General features: G+C 43.6%; 1 protein-coding gene across 5 annotated transcripts in view; it reads left to right on the forward strand.

Moving 5' to 3' along the window:
* Positions 1 to 21,218, forward strand: part of LOC116716864 (collagen alpha-6(VI) chain-like) — a 42,873-nt gene extending 21,655 nt beyond the window's left edge. For 2 of the 5 annotated variants that reach the window (XM_032557804.1, XM_032557807.1), the window contains 26 exons: positions 183 to 236; positions 342 to 413; positions 2,853 to 2,879; positions 2,999 to 3,043; positions 4,076 to 4,129; positions 4,254 to 4,316; positions 6,715 to 6,780; positions 8,056 to 8,109; positions 9,115 to 9,150; positions 9,222 to 9,284; positions 11,511 to 11,573; positions 11,729 to 11,791; positions 11,920 to 11,982; positions 13,058 to 13,108; positions 13,181 to 13,216; positions 13,285 to 13,347; positions 13,425 to 13,487; positions 13,566 to 13,601; positions 13,668 to 13,704; positions 13,786 to 13,797; positions 15,204 to 15,697; positions 17,728 to 17,812; positions 18,203 to 18,841; positions 18,913 to 18,991; positions 19,359 to 19,462; positions 20,216 to 21,218. In XM_032557804.1, coding sequence (XP_032413695.1) covers positions 183 to 236; positions 342 to 413; positions 2,853 to 2,879; positions 2,999 to 3,043; positions 4,076 to 4,129; positions 4,254 to 4,316; positions 6,715 to 6,780; positions 8,056 to 8,109; positions 9,115 to 9,150; positions 9,222 to 9,284; positions 11,511 to 11,573; positions 11,729 to 11,791; positions 11,920 to 11,982; positions 13,058 to 13,108; positions 13,181 to 13,216; positions 13,285 to 13,347; positions 13,425 to 13,487; positions 13,566 to 13,601; positions 13,668 to 13,704; positions 13,786 to 13,797; positions 15,204 to 15,697; positions 17,728 to 17,812; positions 18,203 to 18,841; positions 18,913 to 18,991; positions 19,359 to 19,462; positions 20,216 to 20,388 — 2,595 coding nt within the window. In that variant the 3' untranslated portion in view covers positions 20,389 to 21,218. Of the gene's footprint in view, positions 1 to 182; positions 237 to 341; positions 414 to 2,852; positions 2,880 to 2,998; positions 3,044 to 4,075; positions 4,130 to 4,253; positions 4,317 to 6,714; positions 6,781 to 8,055; positions 8,110 to 9,114; positions 9,151 to 9,221; positions 9,285 to 11,510; positions 11,574 to 11,728; positions 11,792 to 11,919; positions 11,983 to 13,057; positions 13,109 to 13,180; positions 13,217 to 13,284; positions 13,348 to 13,424; positions 13,488 to 13,565; positions 13,602 to 13,667; positions 13,705 to 13,785; positions 13,836 to 15,203; positions 15,698 to 17,727; positions 17,813 to 18,202; positions 18,842 to 18,912; positions 18,992 to 19,358; positions 19,463 to 20,151 lie in introns of those variants that run through there. The other 3 variants (XM_032557805.1, XM_032557806.1, XM_032557808.1) reach the window with 3 other exon arrangements.
* Positions 21,219 to 21,595: the final 377 nt, after the last annotated feature.

Raw genomic sequence — 21,595 nt, forward strand, 5'->3', positions numbered from 1 at the left:
GGAGTCCAGACACAGGAAGTACACTGACCCCACCGTCTGTGACCGAACGGTGAACGTTACGCCTGTCTGACTCCGCCCACTGCCACTGCGAGGAACCTGCAGCTGAGTTTCACTGCTTCAGGGGTTCCCAACATCAAAACGCTGCAGTTTCTGCCTCTGAGCTTCTCTGTGTTTCTCAACAGGGCTCGCCTGGTCTGAAGGGCCACGGCGGCTATCCTGGAGACGAAGGCTATCATGTAAGTACGGATCTGCTCTGACACTATGCTGCTTTCAAATACTGCTGTTCTTTTGGTTTAAATGAACTGTTCAGTTTGATGGCTCACCCGGTTCGGCTGCTGCAGGGCGGGCGAGGGCCTCCGGGTCTGACGGGGACTCAGGGGACCCAGGGATGTCCGGGAACCAGAGGACCGAAGGTACGGCGGGAAAAAGCTGCAGCAACCTGGGAAACTCTCTCTGCTGATTTAGGGTTTAGTTACTAAAGTATTCACACCCTTTCTCACGTTACAAGGTTGACTTCCAGGACTTTATGTGACGGACCGACACTAAATTAGAGATCTGATATTAATCTCTCAGTTGGTTCTTATATTGAAAAAAAATCTAGATCGGGTATCAATGAGTCTGATTCATAAGGACAGATCTATTCAGTCTAGTTCTATGCTCTATGTTGTGATCGAGTTTTTTAAAAATTATTATTTATGTTAAAACGATGTACAGCATTTGAGATATACATATATATATATAGCACCGCGCTGCACTTTTTTGTTCTGTCATTTGAGGGACAGCATTAAAAAAAATGCTGTCTATACTATTATAATGGGTATACTAATTCCCGTTATAATTTGACAGGTACTATTTTTACCTGTCAAATTATAATCATATTAACATTAGACTATTTAGCTGCATTTTTCGGTTTAGTTGATATTCACAGAGCTGAACTGTGAATCCAGATCTCATCACACATAAAGCAGATGAACACATCTAACTTTTTCTCCGTAGTGACAAAAGCCACTGACTGTGTCCCAATAACTTATAATAACTGAAACAATAAAACCTTAAAATAATGTATAAACCAAACACTGAAGGTAGATTTTAGTTAGAAAAATGAGTTAAAAGAAAAATACTATTCTGTGCTGCTGCTACAGGTTTAGCATTGAGATACCATTTTAGGCTCGAATAGCTTCGCTGATAGGCTAACTGTTTTTAGCGCAACTTGAACATAAGAACAGACTTTCCCAGCGTCCAATCAGATTGTTGTTTTTTTGAAACAGAAATTTACGTCTTTGTCGTCCACAGCAGCAGGCGTTGCTGTGCATCAGATTTACAGGCGTTCCAGAAACAATGAGGGCTCAGGAGTTTTGCATGCAAAAAAACAAATAAAAAACGTGAATTAATGGGTCAAAATCTGTGGAATTAACCAATCAAAATGAATGTGTTAAAGTTTCAGCCTCAGTTGGAAGTTTTATGGAGTTTCAGACGTAAAATTGAAAACTTTCAGACATAAAACAACAGCTAATTGTTGACTAAATAAGACTGTAGGCTTTTCAAAACGTGAACTGTGTTCATATTAACACAGCCTTCCTGAGGCTGAGATACTGAGAACTTTGATTACTTTTCTCTCTCTGCGGTGTTTACACTGCAGAGACTTGTACACTGCCAGCACTGTACAAGTTTAAGTGTGGAATAAATTAGGCTGTGGTTTGTGAAATCTAAAACTGACTCCAGCTCCTTTCCTTGGGCTGCCAACAAAATGCTGGATGAAAGAAAAACGTAACGGAACCAAAAACAAGCAGCTTGTTCGCTCACTGAGCCAACAGCTAAACTAAAACCATCGCTTAAAGATTTTCCCACAAACCCTTCAAACCCATAACCCCATTTCATAGATTATATGGGGGCGACAATAGCACTAACTTATTAAAATCTATTATTTTTACAGATTATATTGATAAATGAGCCATTTCCTCCTATTGGCATGAAATTAGACAATGGGAAAACTTGGCTTGACATCAACAGATTATTATTAGATGTTAAATCAACTAAGTGGAAATTGAAAAGAAATTGATGAGGAAATGACATTACGTTTATGAATGTATTTATTTATAAGGATTTAGATGCAATTTACTATCCACTTATACTTTCCTACATATCCTAATATTTAGTTTTTGGATCTGTTTTGTCACGTTTCTGTATTGTTGCTAACAAATTATTTGATGACTGACTCAATAGATTAACAATTAATTAATCAAAACAATCCCTTAGCAGCATCAATGCTAGCGCGGCTGCTAGCTACATCGCGCTAGCATGCTATTACGCTAGCAGCAGTTAGCATCGTTTCCTTGAGCAACGGCATCGTTCTGAAGCAGCTCAAAACATAAATACAAAGGCATTTACCTTTTATATGCTTCTTAAGGTCTGTTACTGGTTAATAACTCAGCATTAACCGCTTTATTACACAGATTTACTCTCTTATTGTCCCACTTCTGCTGCGATGTGCGCCATTTTATTTACACTCTAAACAGATTTATGCAGCATTCAAGGCCCGTCGTAAAAATGTAAACGGTCTGTTTTAGTCTGCTTAAAACTAGGTTTTGTATGAAATGTGTATTACATTTTAAATTGCAAAAACAAATTCTCATTTCATCTGCTGTAACAGATTTATCATATTCAGTTCAAACGGAGCTGCATCTGTATTTCAGAGTTAACCTACTGACAGGAATGTATTAATTTAAACTATTTTCTGGTATGTGGAGATGTGAGCTAAACATTTAGCTTTATGCAGCTGCTCCCAGTTTCCTGTTTATTCATTGCACTTTGAGCGAGCGTGGTTCTTATGGATGTCTTGTTTCCTTTGGCAGGGATCTCACGGCTTCTCTGGAGACAGGGCGAGTCACTGAACTCTGCTGGAATGAGTGAAATTATGCATTTAGCGTTTATGATAACAATTCATAGAATGCATGTAAAGTGTAGGATTTGAGGATGGCTGACTGTTTCTCTGCTGCAGGGTGAAGATGGAGAAGATGGACTGAATGGAGTGGATGGAGAACAGGTAGGAACTGATGTTTCTCCATCAATTCACACTTTATTTGTTTATTCATTCATAAATTAACTTATTTTACTAATTAAAGTTGTGTAACACACAGGGATATATTTCATGCTTTTATTTATGTTAATTTGGTGATTATATCTCACTTAAATCCATAATTTAGTTTCTTATGCATTCAGGATATGACATCAGACCAATGACTAAATGAGACCTTTGTGCCACTGACACCTTCCACTCAGAGGACAAGGTTCAGTCGTTGGCTGTTCACAGTGTGCCAAGGATAATAATGGAAGGTTTAGTGGAAGAAAAACTTTTCTCTGGGATAAAGGCAATCGGCAAATGTTATTTATTCCACCTTTTAGTAGCAGTAACGCACTGTCTCTAGTAGTTTTGGCCTCCAGCAGGAAGCTGGGGGCGGGATCTTGGTGTGTGTCGTCACGCTGCAACGTGTCGATAGCAGCTTCACTTCAGAGAGCGATCAGGATATCAGCTAACTGTCAGCTTTATCACAGAGGAAAGTTTTCCACTTCGTCTTAAAAGTAGACGCAGCGTCTGCTTCCTGGATTAAAACTTCCAATCCTCTCATGAAGTTTTTGTTGGCTCTAGTGGCCTTTGTTTGAAAGTAGTTCGACAGGAAACAGGGTAATGAGAGGGGGGGACGACATGCGGCAAATGTCACCAGGCCGGGAATCGAGCCTGTGAACACCGCCACGAGGACTGAGGCCTCAATCCGTGGGTCATGCTTTGCCCCTGCACCACCACAGAACCCAATCCTCTCACGAAGTTAACCTGTCCTAAAACAACGAGTGTCACGATAGAGACTAGCATGACTCTTTAGCTCTTCTGTTTTGAAACCACAGTGAACTGAAGGTGGCGCTGTGTGTGACCTGAAAGGGAGATGATTTCAGATATTATCTCAGTCCTGAACTCCTGCTGCTGCAGAGCCAGAAACTGTTGATGTGAAGCTGCAGCAGCAAGATGGAGATCTTACCGCCATAAACTGAGCTGTCTTTTTCTTCTTCTTCTTCTTCTCAGGGAAAGGAGGGAGGGGATGGGATGAAAGGACAGAAAGGAGATCCTGGAAGCCAGGTAAAAACCCATGATGTCCATCTAAATGCTTTTATTCTCCAACCACAGTCTGACATTTCAGGCTTCAGATTCTGAGAAGCCTTTTGTTGATTATGGGCTCTACAGACTAACCTGTCATCCTCAGGGAATCCCAGGGATCAGAGGCGAGGAAGGACTGAAAGGAGACCGAGGCCTGAGAGGAGATCCGGTAAGTTTCCTGCTGGTTTCTTTAAGGTGTTAAATATGAAGCCACATTCCCACTCTGCTTCCAGCGTGTTGCTGTTATCAACCCGGGTCAGCAGCAGCCCAGACATTTACTCTGTCGGTGGGAGTTGATCCGGCGCCACAACAAGCAGCTCAGAGTCCAGCAGTGCAATCAGAAAATGTTTGGCCTGAAACTAAAACTAAACATCATGATCTTCACTGCACCAACAAAATCAGTGAAAAGGTGTTTCACTTGGCCTTCTTCCTCTGCTGTCCATTAGCACAGGCAGGCTAGTGTTAGTATTGGCTAGGCTAACATCTAGCATGGCTGGTCACCCCTAAAGGACGATTCCATCTCATTTTTCACATGAATTTGCTCTAATTTAAAAAATTTAAATACTTAGGCTCTACAAACTTGGACTAGATTATTCTACACTAAAATCAGAATTTTTGAAACGTAGGTTGTGATTTATTTACTTGAGCTGTGAACTTAAAGGACTTTTTGACTTTCACAATTCAAATCAAAGTGTCACAATCAAAATCTAGCTTTTAAAAGCCAATTCAGCCACATGTAGTACAGCATGTTTATGTTTGGTGCCATGTTTTATTACAGTAAAGTCAGTGCATTTAATGTATTCACAGATATTGTATGACAACCATTTTCCTTAATAAAGTTTAATTTAAAGAAAAAGAGTCAGTCTGATAAAGTGGATAACCAGTGTAGGCATGCTAGCTGTTAGCTTATATGAGCCTAGCGCCAGTCTATCCAATGCTAACATTAGCCTTTCCATGCTAATTAACAGTAGAAGGAAACTATCCACTGGGTGACCAGCCTAAGTATGCTAATGCTAAACTATCCAATGCTATTGCTAACTTATCCAGTGCTAATGCTAACCTGTTCAATACTAGCCTTCCTCTATCTGTGCTAAAGGACAGCAGAGGAAGTAGGCCATCCAATGGGTGACCATTATTGGCATGCTAGCTGCTAGCCTCTTCAGAGCTAATGCAGTGACAGTTAAATTACAGTTTTATTTAGTTTGTTTCTTTTGTGCCAGCTTCCAAAGCTACAGTCAAAGTTTTCAGTTAAACTTCATGTCACATAAACCTCAGTACCATAAACACCTTCTGTTAAAATCTAAAAATATAATTTTGGTTTACCTGAAATACCACTAACCCGTTTATACTTATAAGCTTCAAAATAAAATCATTTAATTTGTTCAATATTACATCTCAACTTGTCTCTATAAATGTACTGAAAATCACCTTCCTCTTATAACCTCTCAAAGTGTCTAGTCCAAGTATATTTGTTGGATAAGTCCAAACAGAAAATGTTTTTTGTTCATCTATAAACTGACACGACAAAATGTGTTTATATGTGTTTATAATGCTGATTGTGTTTTTATTCATTCTTCAAATGTGAGATGTTCATCCACCATAAATCCCAAATATTTCTATTTTCTAGTAATAGACAAATAAAAGCCCCAAAGCAAAATGTAAATGAATAAGTTCAGTTTTATCACAATTTATCTTTAACCTCATTTTGTTCGACAGAAATGAGCAATATTTACCATTTTCTGAAGATCAGGTTGATTCTCGATGTCACCTGCATACAGTCGTTCCTTCCTTACCTGAAGCTACCAGGTCGTTTATTCACAACACAAAGACATCAGCTGGCACCACATGGTGAACACAAGATTCTGGATTTTAATAAAGAGCTTTAACAGAGTTTAAAGTTTCTCATTAATTCCTGCTTTTAACTGTAAATGCAACATTTCCCAAACTATAATATTACTGAACTATAAATTGGGTCGTATTAACAGTTAGATGAGCTGGTTTGTTAATAAATAAGCAGAGAGAAGCTGGAGTAACGCAGACTGCTCATCTCCATGCTGCTCTTCAGCTTTATCTGCTGCTGACGGTCCAGAACCCGGGAACCCGTCCAGAACCCGGGAACCCGTTACACAAGGTCAAATTCCCTCTGAAAATCTATAAAACACACAAAAATAAACTTTCCTTGTTGCTTCCTGCTAAAAATATATATATTATCTGCCTTTATATGACAAGACAGTAAATAGTTGCGGAACATTCATTAAAACGCCGCAGTACGGTTTATAAACACAGCTGAGGAGGCTAACGCAGGCGGGACGCTTTCCTTCTTACTGCCTGACAGATTCATATTTCATCCTGACTGAAGCGACTCAGGAGCTCAGATGTGTAAATCCTCTCTGGACAAATGTAAATGTTTGGACTCTAAAGGAGATTTAAGCCTGAATTAGTCTGAAAACTGATTCTTTACATCAACAAAACCTGAATCTCAGATGTAGGGCTGCCAGATGTTTCAGAGCAGACGCTTCCTGAATCCAGAGTCACTGAACATCTGCAGCGTTTGCTTTATTTACCAGGGCGAGCCGGGGCGCAACAACAGGGCATCAGGACCCAAAGGAGAACCTGGCAACCAGGGGGACCCGGTAAGAAACGTCTCATTATCAGCCCAACATTCAGGTCAAAGGTTCAGTGGAAGGATAACCTCTGAAAGCTTATGCTGAAAGCCAGAGATGCTCTGTGGGGAGAGGAATCTGTGAATCCTTCAGGTAGATCCTGTTTGGTCTGAATGCGTGTTGTAAGGGTTGCCATGTTTTCAGTCGGGCTTGGCTCTCGATCTTCTGGAAACTTCCTGCAGAAACCTGGAGCAGCTGTAAATTTCCCAGCCAATTATTCTGACTCAGGCTGAAAACGTTCTGCTGCTGTGAAACTGGAGAAATGAGGACTGTGTGGTTCAGGGAACTCATTACAGACATAATGGGAAGCAAACTGGACTCACACAGGCCTCAGTGGCACTGGACAGTTTATTCTGGTTATTTATGGATCCCAGTTAAACACAACAGAGTCTCCCATAAAATCACAGGAACAAAACAGAAACAAATAAAGATCTGATAAACATCAGCTGATCCAAATCTGGGACAATGGTTCCAATCGGACAGACGGACGGCCTGTTCAGCAGCGGTTCATCAAATATCCACTAATTTCATGTTTTTCATTGTTTTGCTGAAACCTGAATAAAAATGAATCAAATCTAGAAACAGCCTGTGATTGGTGGCGCCTGTTGCCGTGGCAACGTTTACCGTAGCGCTATCAGCCTGTGATTGGTGGCGCCTGTTGGCACCACAGTGAAAACATAAAGAAAGCTGTTTCTGTGTGACAGAGAGCAGCGATCTGGTTTTATTTTCCCATCCTGCCCGGTAACGGATCCCTATTGGCCGATCAGGATCCTCCGTGAGGAAGAGATTATTTAACATCCTGTTTGTAATCTGTCCCTCAGCTGCTTGGACTGAACAAACTCTTTCATGTTTCACTGGCAGAACATGAGTTGATACGACTTCTTTATTAAAACACAGACTTCCTGCTTATTAATAATGAAGTCGGCCATCTTTAACCGTTCTCAGCAGAGCAGATTTGTTTGCCCCGGTCAGCTGGAAGGGATTGAGTTTCCCTGGATTAACATCATGATCTAATCTGAGGCATGAAGTGGATCTGAAGGCGAGTCGTTCTCAGGCGAACGTCGTCCTCTTTACTCCAGAAACGTCTCTGAGCTTCTGTCTCCGCTGTTTCCTGGAGGGACATTAGGAACCAGAACCAGGTCATCGTTACCGGGTTCTGGTTTCCAGCAGCTGGGCCTCTGGTCCGGATCCAGAGGTTTTACACATCTGGTCGTTGTTCTCATCCGGCTGCGTTTCCATCCCCAGGGAACGCCTGGACGGCAGGGACGTCCCGGGACGGACGGAGAGGACGGGAACCCAGTGAGTCTCTAACACCGCAGAACACGGCGGGAACCGAACCCAACGCTGACCCGCTTAGGCTGAGTGTCTGTTAAAGTTACATTATTAATTAAATATTGATTTAATTATTATGTTCTTCAGTGCAGCCAGATATCCATTAACCAATCACTGTAGCGCTTCAATACTTCCTCTCAGCTTCTGATTGGTTAGACAGCACAGCAAGTCTGGTTCAGTCCAATCATAACAACCAGAGCAGTGTTAGCTCCGCCCACTGCACATGAGGAATCATGTCTGACTGCAGATAATCATCACAACACAGAGAAAAGTGTCAAATTATTGTTTAATATTTAGTTTCCCATTTTAAATTATTTAATTTAATGACAATTGTTTAATCATTTATTGATGTATTTATTAAGTTGTGTTTATTTTGGAACAAAAGGAAGTCAACCTATCGTCTTACGCTAAATTTAGCATGTTAGCATTATCTTCCATTAAATTCCATGTTGGTGTAGTGCTTTAGCATTAGCAGAGCTAACTGTTTGGCAGTGCTAACCTCTGAGTGCTAGTATCTTAAAAGAGTAATTTATCAGTCGATGCTGTGAGCAGGAAGGATGTCCAGTAGCAGTCAGTGTTTCAGTGAATCTGAAGCAGCTTCTGACTGAAGACTGTTGCTGCATAACATTCTCATTAGCCATCGTGACATGCTAACAGTTAGCATGTCTCTGCTAATCCACCTCCTTTGTTTTTGCTGCTCCTCTTTAAATCTCTAAAGGGGAGATGAAGGTTCACCTTCCTCCTCTTCTCTCTGCATCCATGAAACCTCCTTCCCAACTGCTCTGGATTTGGGGACAGAGGTCAGGTGCTATTTGAGCTTTTAAAGATGTTAAAGCTAGCCGCACCCAAGTTTAAAAACGACACCTTGTTGCCATGGTTACCACAGCACCAGAAGGACTAGCGGTTCGAACAGAAACCGTAAAGTCTCAGGTTGCTACGTCAGTAGATGACGAGTTGCTCTCTGCGCCGCAGGGTCGGGACGGGAGGCGAGGCGCCAGCGGCTCCACGGTAGGACAACAAACAAACCGCCGCCATGTCGACTGTTGAGCTGCGCTCAGCGTGTGACCTGCTCTCTGCAGGGCGCACCTGGAGACAAAGGGAGACGAGGATCACCAGGTGTGCCTGGAGCTTCAGGTCCAAAGGTAGGAACGACCCCCATCTCATCTTTAGCTGCCAGGCTGCTAATTGCTAACGCTTCCTGCTAACACTTCCTGCTAACTACTAAAACTTCCTGCCAACTCCTAACACTTCCTGCTAATTGCTAATGCTTCCTGCTAACTGCTAACACTTCCTGCTAATTGCTAACGCTTCCTGCTAACTGCTAACACTTCCTGCTAATTGCTAATGCTTCCTGCTAACTCCTAACACTTCCTGCTAATTGCTAACGCTTCCTGCTAACTGCTAACACTTCCTGCTAACTGCTAATGCTTCCTGCTAACTCCTAACGCTTCCTGCTAACTGCTAACACTTCCTGCTAACTGCTAACACTTCCTGCTAATTGCTAACGCTTCCTGCTAACTCCTAACACTTCCTGCTAACTGCTAATGCTTCCTGCTAACTGCTAATGCTTCCTGCTAATTGTTAACACTTCCTGCTAACACTTCCTGCTAACTCCTAACGCTTCCTGCTAACTGCTAACACTTCCTGCTAACTGCTAATGCTTCCTGCTAATTGTTAACACTTCCTGCTAACTGCCAGCGCTAACTGCTAACGCTCATCTCCCAGCAGCTGTTTGGAGACTTTTTGTTGGCCTAATTCAGTTAGCTTTATTTAGTTTTTACAGTGTGTTTGCTTGTTATTATTAGTTATCATTAGCTAGATATCATTCAGTTCTCGTTTGGTTCTTGTTAGTCATTTTTGGTTTATTTTTAGGTGCAGAATTCAAAAAGTGATTCTGTTTACATCGATTGGGCCATGATTATTGGTGCCGATTTCCTTCATTTTGATCGGTGATTGGCCGATTTTACATGTGAAGCCGATCTTATCCACCAACGTTATCAACATCAGCAAAGGTCTGAAAATCAACCACTGAGATTTTCTTTTCTCCTGGGAGAGAGGCGTGACTGACAGACCAGATCATGTCTGAACGTTTATTTATTTTTATATATTTTTAGGTATAATCGTATATTCTTAGAGTAAAAGAAATAAAATGTAACTAATGATGAATAAATATTTATTTTCATAAGTTTCATATTATTTATAATTAATCCAGGGCTAAAAGATTCTAGCACAGCTTAATAAAGGAACATTTCAATACTTTACTGCTTTTTAAACACTGCAGGATAAAAACTGATGTTGAAAAACTTTTGATTCATAACAGATTTCATGTTTCATGTTGTATCTTCAGAAACTAGGACCCTAATCCTGAAGCCACTGCAGCCAAAACCTTTTCAGTTTCACAGCGACTGATCAGAAACATCTGTTCAGACTCAAATTCAAAGTCTAGTTTCAGTAAAATCCACATCAATAAAGTTTCTTTCCTGGTGCAACTAATTAGCATCATAACCAGTAAACTGTACAAACAAGAGAATCCCATTGGATAAGCAACCAGTTAAAACTAGTAGCCTGAATCCAGGTCATTCGGGACCCTTCAAACTAAAACGTTTCCACATGCTGCCATTCAGGAGGCGCGATTCCAGAACCAGTGGAAATATCTGACCTGGATCCCAACGGAGGAGGGGGACATTCCTGAGCTCTGAGGGTTTAAAGAAAAGCACCAACCTGCTGCAGCAACGCTTACGTCTCAGCTGTGGCTTCGGTCTGACACAGAAATGATTCCTGGAGAGGGAAATCTGTTCAAACAGCAACATTTTGTTAGCAAAAATCCCTGGAGTTTGAGAAAGCATCAGTTTCTAGAGTTCACTCTGAAAACAGACAGAAAATGAACAAAACTCAAATCATGAAATGATAAAAACTGAGAAATCAAAAAGCTGAATCATTTGGAAATAACTTAATTCTTGTGACTGGTTTAAAACGTAAGTGGAGTTTTTAGGCTGAAACAGGAAGAAGAAATAAACATTATTAATAGTCGCCCCGTTGTTGCAAATTCAGCAAAAAAATGGTTTTGCCCGAAATCAGAATCGGTAAGCTTTTTAAAACATCGGTAATCAGCGATCGGCCAGAAAACTGCAATCGGTTCACCAGTAGTCAGAACGAAAACTCAGCAAAAGACTAAAATAAAAAACCCCAATGTTTTCATTTGTTATTGAACAATCAGCCGACTCCGCAGTTTCAGGTTCAGTTTGAATCCAGCAGGAGAACAGCAGCGTGTAGAACGGCTCAGAGCAGAGAAACTGAGGGTTCTGGTTCTGGTACAGGTTCTGGTTCCGGTTCAGGTTCTGGTTTTGATTCTGGTTCTGGTTCTGCAGGGACCCAGAGGGGACAGAGGCCCGCAGGGACCCAAAGGGACGCCGGGGTTTCCTGGACGGCAGGTAAGAATCAGTTCATGTTCATAGTTCGCACATTGGTTCAGTTTCCTGACCTTTAACCTTCAACCTTCTAACTGAGGCCGAGCTTTAGGCTCTGACCTCTAACCCTGGGTTGTCAGGGTCAGATTTAAGGTTCTGGTTCTGGTGATTCCCTGCAGGGTGACCCGGGACGCGCTGGAGGACCGGGAGACGGCGGACGACTTGGTGCCAATGGACAGAAGGTAGGCAGCATCATGACCGGGTCAGAACATCAGATGGTTCTGGTTCTGTCTTGACCTGAGCTGAGCTGAGCTTTAGCTGCGGTTCCCATGGAAACAGGAGGATAAATTCCTGATCTGATCTGTTTCAGGGCCAGCCGGGAGAGCCGGGCCCCCAGGGGGCAGTGGGGCCGCGGGGGCCCCTGGGGCCACCGGTAAGCAGCCAGGCCTGCAGCTGCGTCACTCAGGCAGCTGCAGCATTCAGCTCCAAGCTGCGTATTTAGCTGGCAACCAAATTATTTAGTTTGAGTACTTAGTCCATGTAGAACAGTCCAACTCCAGTCCTGGAGGCCCGGAGCCCTGAAACCTTTAGATGAGCCTCTGCTGCTGCAGCTGGACAGAATGATCAGGTCATTAAGGTTCTGGAGAACCGGTCCACACCAGGAGGTCATGAAGCCGTTTCATTCCAGGGTTTTGTACCTGAGGCTCATCTAAAACCTGCAGGACAGCGACTGGAGTTTGACTCCCTGATGTAGAAGAACCAGCTTTTCAAACTAAATATTTAGCTTTTTAGGTTTTTGAGGCTAAATAATTAGCTTTCTTACTCAATATTTAGTTTACTAAAGAAATATTTATATTCAGCTAAATTTTTAGTTTGAAGCAAAAATATTTACCTTGCTAATTACTTAGCTTTCCAGCTAAATATTTAGTTTATGGCTAAATAGTTAGCCTGCTGACTAAATCTTTAGTTAAGAGCTAAATATTTATTTTGGGGTCAAATAGATAGCTAGCTAACGAAATATTTATTTTGCTAATGAGTTATTTAGCTTGCTAGCTGAATATTTAGCCAGAGGCTAAATGCTTAGCTAACTAAACATTTAGTTTGAAACTGTGACAAACTGACTCCTGTGGTTCAATTGAATTAATTGACTGAAAACTGGATCCCGTTTTTCTCTGATTGTTGTTATTTTGTAGTTCCACAAACAGCCTCCAGTCCGGGTCCGGTTCAACCAGAACCCCGATGATTTCTGGCCTCATTTTCTTCAGGAATCTTATTTGTAATCTTTCACATCGACGTCGGGTTGTCTGGGTTCTGGTTGGGTCAGAACCGGACGCCCGAGGAGGGAAGTCTGCAGAGTTCAAACCTGCAGCTTTTTCTGGTTTCTGTTAGTGAAATAAATGTAGGAGAAGTTAAAGTGCTCTGGGATGGTCTGCAGAACCTGCCGGGTTTCTGCTGCGTTCAGGTGTGGCAGTGGGCGGGTTTCCTGCTCCACCTGTCTGTGTTTTCAGGGTGAGGAAGGGCGAGACGGCGCAGGACCCCCAGGAGCCGCAGGGGCAAAGGTAAGCTCCAGTTCAGAGGTCACCCTCAAGTTTTCTACCAGATCAGCTGATTTCACCTTTTATAATCCTCAGGGGTCTGATGGTTTCCCTGGTTACCCCGGTCCGTCGGTGAGTCTGGTCCCGACCAGGTGTACCGTTCAGGAGGCCCGGCGGGTCACAGTGTTCTGTGTGTTCAGGGTCCGAAGGGAGAGAAAGGAACCAAAGGATTTCCGGGTGGGAGAGGGAGCCGAGGTCGCGAGGTCAGTGAGTTCTCCACCGTTCTCAGAGGAAACCTGAGATTTGGCTTTAAAAATTGCCGACCCATTTGGCTTCACAGGGAAACTCGGGCAGAACCGGAGAGCTCGGCGAGCCCGGAGAGCCCGGATTCCCCGGACGCAGAGTGAGTCCGAACTTCCCTCGCCAGTCTGGACGTTACCGTGGGAAACCGAACTCTTACCTTTGACCTTCCTGTTTGCAGGGACGGCCAGGTGTTCCTGGAAACGCAGAACAAACTGTAAATCCACCTGAAATCCTGCAGCTGCTGTCAGGCTGATATCTAAACGTCTTGGTGTCGTTTCAGGAGTGCGAGTTGATCACCTACATCAGGGACCAGTGTGGTAGGTGGACCAGAACGGACCTAAAACCAGGATAACCTGTAAAACCTTCCTCTCTCACCTCCTCCTCCTCTTCCTCCACAGCTTGTTGCCACGGTACGTATCTCTGCCGGTTGTCAGCCAGAACAGCAGCGGTGAGTAAAAACGTTTCTCCTCTGAGGAAATTCAGCTTCTCGGTTTCATTATTTTCATCTAAAGGCAAAAACAGAAAAACTACAATAATCCGTCTTTTCTATTGAAGGAAACAGCGAGTCGCTGCATGTGAACCAGAACCAGAACTCCTTCCTCTCCTTCCTATTTTCCGCTACGATTTCACTTCTCTCTCTTCTTCACTTCCTTATTTTCATTTTCCCTCCTTCCTTTTTACTTCTCATTTCCTTCTGTCCTTACTGCTTTGATTTATATCTTTCCCTAATTCCTCCTCCATGTCCTTCCTTCCTTCCTTCATTCATTCATTCATTCATTCATTCATTCCTTTTTGATCCCTTCACTCCTTCCAGGGTTTGTATTTGTTAGTAAGCATATTATAATATTTTTAGGTATAATCGTATATTCGTATATAATCGTAAGCTAACACCACACCGGCTCCCTTTACCCAGCATTTTCCTCGCCAATGTCTGTTCTCTGGCTAATAAAATGGACGAGTTACGACTGTCCATCACGAGTGACAGACGGATTATGGACTCAAATGTCATGTTTTTCACCGAAACATGGCTAAACAGCAGCTGCCCGGACAATGCTATCCAGCTAAGTGGACGCCACACACACCGAGCCACACACACATTACAACATTCCAACATCCTCACTGAATAATGTGCAGTGAGTCTGGGTGAATGGCTCTGTAGACCCGGTTCTGTTAGAACCAGAACTCCACCATCTGCTCCACCTCCAGCTGCTGTGGTTCTGAGTCAAACCAACCTGTTCCCCTCCTGGCCTGTGGGGGCGCTGCACCAAGAACCACTGAAGGAAACGACACAAAAACCTCTGAAGACACTGAGAGCAACTTCCTGTTTCACCAGATGGAAACAAGATGGAGGCGTCAGATTTTTCTCTTTAGTCTTTGGCTAAAGACCAGGAGCCATTTCTGCTGCTAATGCTAGGCTAGCACGTTAGCTTTGGTTGGATTTACCCAGTATGCCCTGTGCTGTAGTCCACTTCCTGCTTTTGGAGCGGTCTCCAGTCCGCTTGGCGTTCACATTCAAACCGAACCCAGACCGAGGTTTGGAGGACCAGAGGTCAGAGGTCGGTTAGTGTTCACACCTCATCAACCGAACCGGACTTTGACTAGACAGACGGACTGGAGTTAGGGTAAAGCGGACTGAACAGGGCTGGTGTGAATGAACTGGTCAGTTCTCTGGGTTTCTGGGGCAGAACCCCGTCTGGTCCGTCTTTCTCCTCATCGTTTGTTCGTCTTCCGCAGGATGTTCTGCTGTGGTTCTGGTCCTCCAGACGGTTCCTCCAGTGTGGTTCTGTTGGGTCTAAGGTTCGTCTCCCTCCCTCAGATCCGCCCCGCTGCCCCGCCGTCCCCACTGAGCTGGTCTTCGCCCTGGACATGTCTGAGGACGTGACGGCGGCGGACTTCGAGGACCAGCGGCGGGCCGTCCTCTCCCTGCTGCAGGACGTCAACATGGCGGAGAGCAACTGTCCGGCCGGCGCGCGGGTGTCGGTGGTGGCGTTCAGCCGGCACAGCCGCTACCTGATCCGCCTGCAGGAGCGCCGCAGCAGGACGCGGCTGCTGGAGGCGGTGCAGAACCTGGCCCGGGAGCGCACTGCCGAGCGCCGCCACCTCGGCGCCGCCATGCGGTTCGTGGGCCGGAACGTCTTCAAGCGGGTCCGGCCCGGGAAGACGACCCGGAAGGTGGCCGTGTTCTTCGCCGGCGGCCAGACGCAGGACCCCGACGACGTTCTGACCGCCGTGATGGAGCTCCGGGCGCAGAACGTCGCTTCCGCCGTCATCGCTCTGAGGAACGTGCCCAGGATCAGCCGGGCCCTGGAGGTGGGTCAGGTTCTGGTAGGGTCGGCACCTTTCAGGAATCAAAACAAGGGACGCCCACCACTGGTGGGACGTCCGCTGCAGTCAGAGACATTATTCTACAGCAGGGTTTTAAAAAGTGAGCAGCGTTCAGGCGTAGAGGTCGGTTAGAGAATCCAAAACTTTAGTCTAGTCAGAGTAACTCCTTAAACACCTTTAATTAACCTTTAAACTACCGAGTAACTATCATAACACCTGATTTAATATTCAGAATGTGTCCTCACACAGCCGAGAGTATGAAAGTTATGTGAACATTCTGGTGTTATAAAGAGTTTTACCAAAATATTTATAGAAATAAGGAGTTGGGTTTAGAGGGAAGTCAGTGTGTTTCCATGGCAACACTTAGAAAACAATGAAACAAAAACACATCAATATTTCATCATTTGATATTAGTGATCCAAAGAGCCACTTGCAGAGGTCCGTGTTGCAGAACCCTGGCAGATGGAAAGTTTGGTTCTGTTTCCTTACAGCGCTATAACTTTTAATTCATTCTTAAAGTAAAATTAAAATCCACCACTGAGTATTAACATAAGAGATTTGAATTCATAAAATATATCAACATTTCAAAATAAAGAATTAAAGTAGGAAATATGTATGTGTTAATCTATTTGTATGATTTGTTCTTTAAATGAGCATTTGTATTATTTTGGCTGATATTATTATACATTAAATGATCAAACTGATTATTGTACTAAAAGCTCAAACTGAATCAATAATAAAATGTTCTGGACCATTTCAGCCTCCGGAGATGATTGAGGTCCGTCTCCAGGCAACCAGAACAGCTTCGGTTCGGTCCGGTTCGGTCCGGTCCGGTCCGTTTCTGTAGCCACGACAATTTAGCTGACCGTAATATTTCCTGTGTTTTATTTTGGCCATTATTGTTGATATGTGTGAAATACGGAACAAATACGCAACGTTTCCATATTTAACGGGACGGTTGGCAACTGATCAGGTTCAGCGATGACCTTTGAACCCTTCCCAGGTCACTGCTGATGTGTTTCCATCCTGGTGTTTTCACACAAACTTGTTTCCTCCAGTAACCAGATTAAACCTGAGATGAATCTGTTGAGCTTCTGCTAATCCGCTAGCAGTTGAGCTAATTTAGCTTTTTCTAACTTTGAAAACGTTTAGCACACTTAGCTTCCTCTAAAGTAATTTTTCTAAAGTGCTAATTCACGTGTCTGTTTTGTGTCGACGTTTAGGATTTTTTAATAAATTAGATGTTTATATTCATGCTCTTATTTTGAAGTCTGTTTACGCAGCAGTTCTGTTTCCTCTCCTCGCTGTGTCTTTATGTTCAGCCAGCAGCTTTAATGAAAAAAGAAACATTTTAAATGACCCAAACTCAAATGACCAAAATAAAAAATCTATAGGATAATTACCTAAATGTGTCGTATTTTTTAAACTACAAATAAATACACAAATAATTCATTAAATTGTGAAATATTTATATTTATAATAAAATAAAATCAAAATGTTTTATTGTGTGAATGAATTCATCATTTAATCTGGAATCTGATCTATAAATCAAGATCAAGTCTATAATCTCAGATCTAGGTTTTTATTGCAGATGTTTGTGTTTTATGGTTAGCGCCGCTAAAGCTAACATGATCTCACATCTGTTCTTTAATCTGCACATTGCTTCACACGTCATGTTTATATTTACAGCTTTAAACAGTAAAATCTGCTTCATTTTCCTACTCGAATAAATCAAGAGAGAAATCGGCCCCGTCCAGCTGCTGTTGCTTTTTTCTGTCGCTCTTCGTTCTGTGGGCTCTGCTTTGGTTCTTCTTGGCGGATCAGAGAATCTGTTTGAACAGATTTACGGTTTCCTCTGCGCAGCAGCTCATTAATGTCAGAGCTGATGAATGTGGATGTTTAAACACTTGAACTTTTTCCTGTTTCTGTCTGAAGCCGTTGGATGTTTAGGAGAGTTTGGGTTTTGTTTCAGACGTCAGCAGCAGATAACTGCAGCTCCTGTTTCCTCCTGTCAGGCTGACGACTCGGGAAACTCTGTGTTCGCTCTGCTGAGGAGACAGCAGGACCTGGACCGGATCAGGACGTGTGTCCTCTGCTCCGGTGAGACGCCACAGCCTGAAACTCACATTTCAACTTTATTACAGATAATAAACATGGCCGCCGTAGAACCAGCTCCCTCCTCTTCATCACTCCACCTTCTTCCTCCTCTCATCTTCCTCCTCTTCTGTGTCCTCGGCCTTCAGTTACGGTTCGCTTTACCCTCATTACGTCACAAGATGGCGCCGGCGTCACTGAAAACAGAAACGTTGTGCAGCTTTAGTAATCTGACAAATATTTATGATTAAGTCTTTAGTTTAGATGTTCGTGTTTGTAAAAGATGTTTTATCGTGTCGGTGACATTTTAAGCTGAACAAACTGAAGTCAGATTTTGGGCCGCAGACTCCGCCTGTTAGCTTTCATCCTGTTGAAGCGTGCGCTCCGTCCCTGCAGACCCCTGCAGACGCTCCTCAGAATGCTCCTTCATCCTGGACCCGCCGGCCCCCCTGCAGGCCGAACTGGACCTGGCTCTGGTTCTGGACGGCTCCAGGGAGGTCCAGGCGGACCAGTACGCCGGCGCTCAGCTGCTGCTGGCCTCTGTGGTGGAGCAGCTGGCCGTCAGCGCTCAGCCCCGCCGGCCCGGCGCCCAGGCCCGGGTGGCGGTGCTGCAGGGCGACAGGCTGGAGTTCGGCCCGCACACCTACCAGAACCGGGACGGGATGAAGACCCACCTGCAGACGGCGCGGCAGCGGAGCGGCTCCTCGGCGCTGGACCTGACGCTGGACTTGGCCCTGAAGGAGGCGCTGCCGCCGCAGGCCGGCCAGCCGCGCAGGAAGAGGGCGCTGCTGGCCGTGGTGGCGGCTCGGACGGCCCGGCGGGACGGCGCCGCGCTGCGCCGCGCCGCCCTCAGGGCCCACTGCGACGGCGTGGCCGTGTTCGTGGTGGCGGTGGGCGGACGCTACGACCGAACGCAGGTGGAGGAGCTGGCCGGCCTCCCGGTCCGGCAGCACCTGGTCCATGTCGGCCGGCTGCAGGCCGAGGAGCGCGGCTACGTCCTGCGCTTCTTCAGGGTCTTCCTGTCCGCCCTCAACAGTAAGAGCCAAAAACAGCAGAAGAAGAGTCAGGATGAGCCCGGCGCTTTAACGCTGGTTTCTCTGTTCCAGGAGGTTTGAACGTTTATCCTCCTCCGTCTCTCAGAGAGACCTGCAGCCAGCGGACCGAGGCAGACGACCTGCTGACCGGGTAACTTCCTCTTCATCCTCAGCAGCAGGATGAAGAACCACCAACATGTTCATGACAGAAAAACAAAAACCTGTTTTTATGTTCAGAGTTAGAAAACGTTTTCTGCTTCCACATCCATGATGGAGGATAAAGAAAACTAAATTAATATGAGAATTAAGTCAAAGTGACATCAGGATGACATCACACGTTTTAATAACATGAGAATAAAATCATAATAATCACAGAATAAAGTTGTGGCTTTATGAGGACTCCACCAGATTCCTGTCAGAGTGACACCTCCTGTTGCTGCTGTCCAGTCTTTGGTTTTGATGAGCTGGTCCCAGTCCTCCCAGTGTTCCCAATGTGAGCTTCGTGTGTCTGTCTCCAGAGAGACGGCGTCGGCTGATGACCCCCAGGCTGGAAGGTCAAGTCAGCAGGAAGAGGTCATCCCTGCTGCGTGGAGAGATCAAAGTTCAGCCTCAAGATCAGCAGGTACTGAGCATTCTCAGAAACACTGAACCCGTCCAGAACCGATTTCTGATCTTAAACAAATTATAATTTAGGAACCAAAGTTAAATTAAAAACATCACAATAAATTTGAACAAATAGTGATAAAAAGTTTTCCATTATCTATAGAAAACACAATAATAGATAAAACGTTATTTGACGGGTTGTGAATAAGACTGTCAACACCGTCAAACATGTCACAACGCCGTCATAAACATGTCATAACATGTCATAAACATGTCATAACACCGTCATAAACATGTCATAAACATGTCATAACACTGTCATAAACATGTCATAAACATGTCATAACACCGTCATAAACATGTCATAACACCGTCATAAACATGAGTAAGTCTTCATGAATATTTATGACTGTTAATATAAATATTTATGACTGTTGTCATATTTATGACTGTCGTCATAAATATTTATGACATGTTTATGACGGTGTTATGACAGTCTTATTCAAAACCCATCAAATAAAGTTTTACCCAGAAAGGTTTAAAAAATCCCACAAAGCAGATCAATAATTTTAAAAACAGAAACTTTTAACAAACATCTTACATGAATAGAAGTAAAAAAAACTCAAATCTGTAGATATGAGACATTTTTGCTGAATGGATGTAATAATTATTAAACAGTGAATGAAAATTAATTCTTTTCATGTTTAGCAGCATTGCTTGTTGGTTTGTAAAGTGGGTTCCCTCCAGAGGCTGACCTCTGACCTCTGTGCAGACGTCTGTCTCCTTGCTAAGAACAGCGGCGGCTGCAGGAAGCCGTCCGTTCTCTGGTACCACGACGCCCGGACCGGCCGCTGCGCCCTCTTCTTGTACAACGGTTGCGGCGGCAACCAGAACCGCTTCCGGACCCGCGAGCGGTGCGAGGAAATGTGCGTGACGAAGAGCTAAGGTTCCGGTCGGGTTCCGGTCAGGTTGTGATCGGGTTCTGGTTGGGTGTTATCACCAGACCAGAACCACAAGAAGGCGGTTCTGTTTTCACTGCAGCTCCAAACATTACAGATTCCATCCTGTGTAATTTAGATATAAAATACTTTAACTATACCTAAAGTCCACGTTTTAATGTCTAGAAAATTTGACCCAAAGAATTTTTGTTTCTGTTTTCTGGAATAATTATTTTAGCAATCGATCAATTTTTCCTCTTTTTTTTTCTTGTGTTTAAAATTCTGCAGATTTTCCATTCAGCTAAACGATTTTAGCATTAAAAGATTAAATAAGGAACTCGATTCGTTTTTGAGAAAGAAAATAAACGTAGCTGTGAATTTGAGTTGGGTGAATTTTAAAAAATGCCAGTATTGAGTAAAACATCTTGACAAAGTTGTTTTTATCTTAAATTTTTAATGTTTTTATGTATTTTGTACGGTTTGTTGGTTTTTTTCATCAAATTGCCTCTTTAGAGTCTGTTTGCTCCAGTTAACAATAAATCGATTACTGAATTGGTAATAATCGATTCATCGTTTCAGCCAGAGTTGATTGTTGGACTGTTCAGTTTGTGTTGATCATAGTTTGGTTTTAAAAGATGTTTCTTCCGTATTTCTGAAACAGGAAATCGATCTGTTTCAGTTTTTTGTATCTGAAGCACATAACGTCCCAAAAGTTTTCATACCTCTTGAACTTTCCTCCGTTTTGTTTTGAAGCAACCAGATTCAGCAGGTTTTACATGATAACCAACACAACGTAATGCTAACTGTGAAATAATAAAAAATAAGAACAAAACTCAAGGCTTTCAGTGTGTTTTTATTTCTAAAAGTCTGAAAAGTGTGGAGTGCCGTCATTAGTCCAGCAGCAGCCAATCAGGTGAACGGCGTTTCAGTGAGTTGCTGCTCATAAATAAAAACTCTAAAAGTTTTGTGTTGTCGTTTGGAGTTAAAATGTTTTATAGAAACGTGAAAACACATTAAAGCAAATAAGCAGATTTTATCCATGTGTTGTTTTCACCTCAGTTAAGCTCCGCGGCGCCCCCTGCAGCCCAGATGTCACCAGATTCTGCCTCATGAACCTGGGTCACATGTTTAGATAATTTGATCCAAATCAAAATGGAATTAGACTGAACGAGTCCTTTCTTGGTTTGACAGCATATAAAACCAGATTCGGGCTG

The sequence above is a fragment of the Xiphophorus hellerii genome, chromosome 3 (genome assembly GCF_003331165.1).
Source record: "Xiphophorus hellerii strain 12219 chromosome 3, Xiphophorus_hellerii-4.1, whole genome shotgun sequence".
In the NCBI taxonomy this organism is placed as follows: Eukaryota; Metazoa; Chordata; class Actinopteri; order Cyprinodontiformes; family Poeciliidae; genus Xiphophorus; species Xiphophorus hellerii.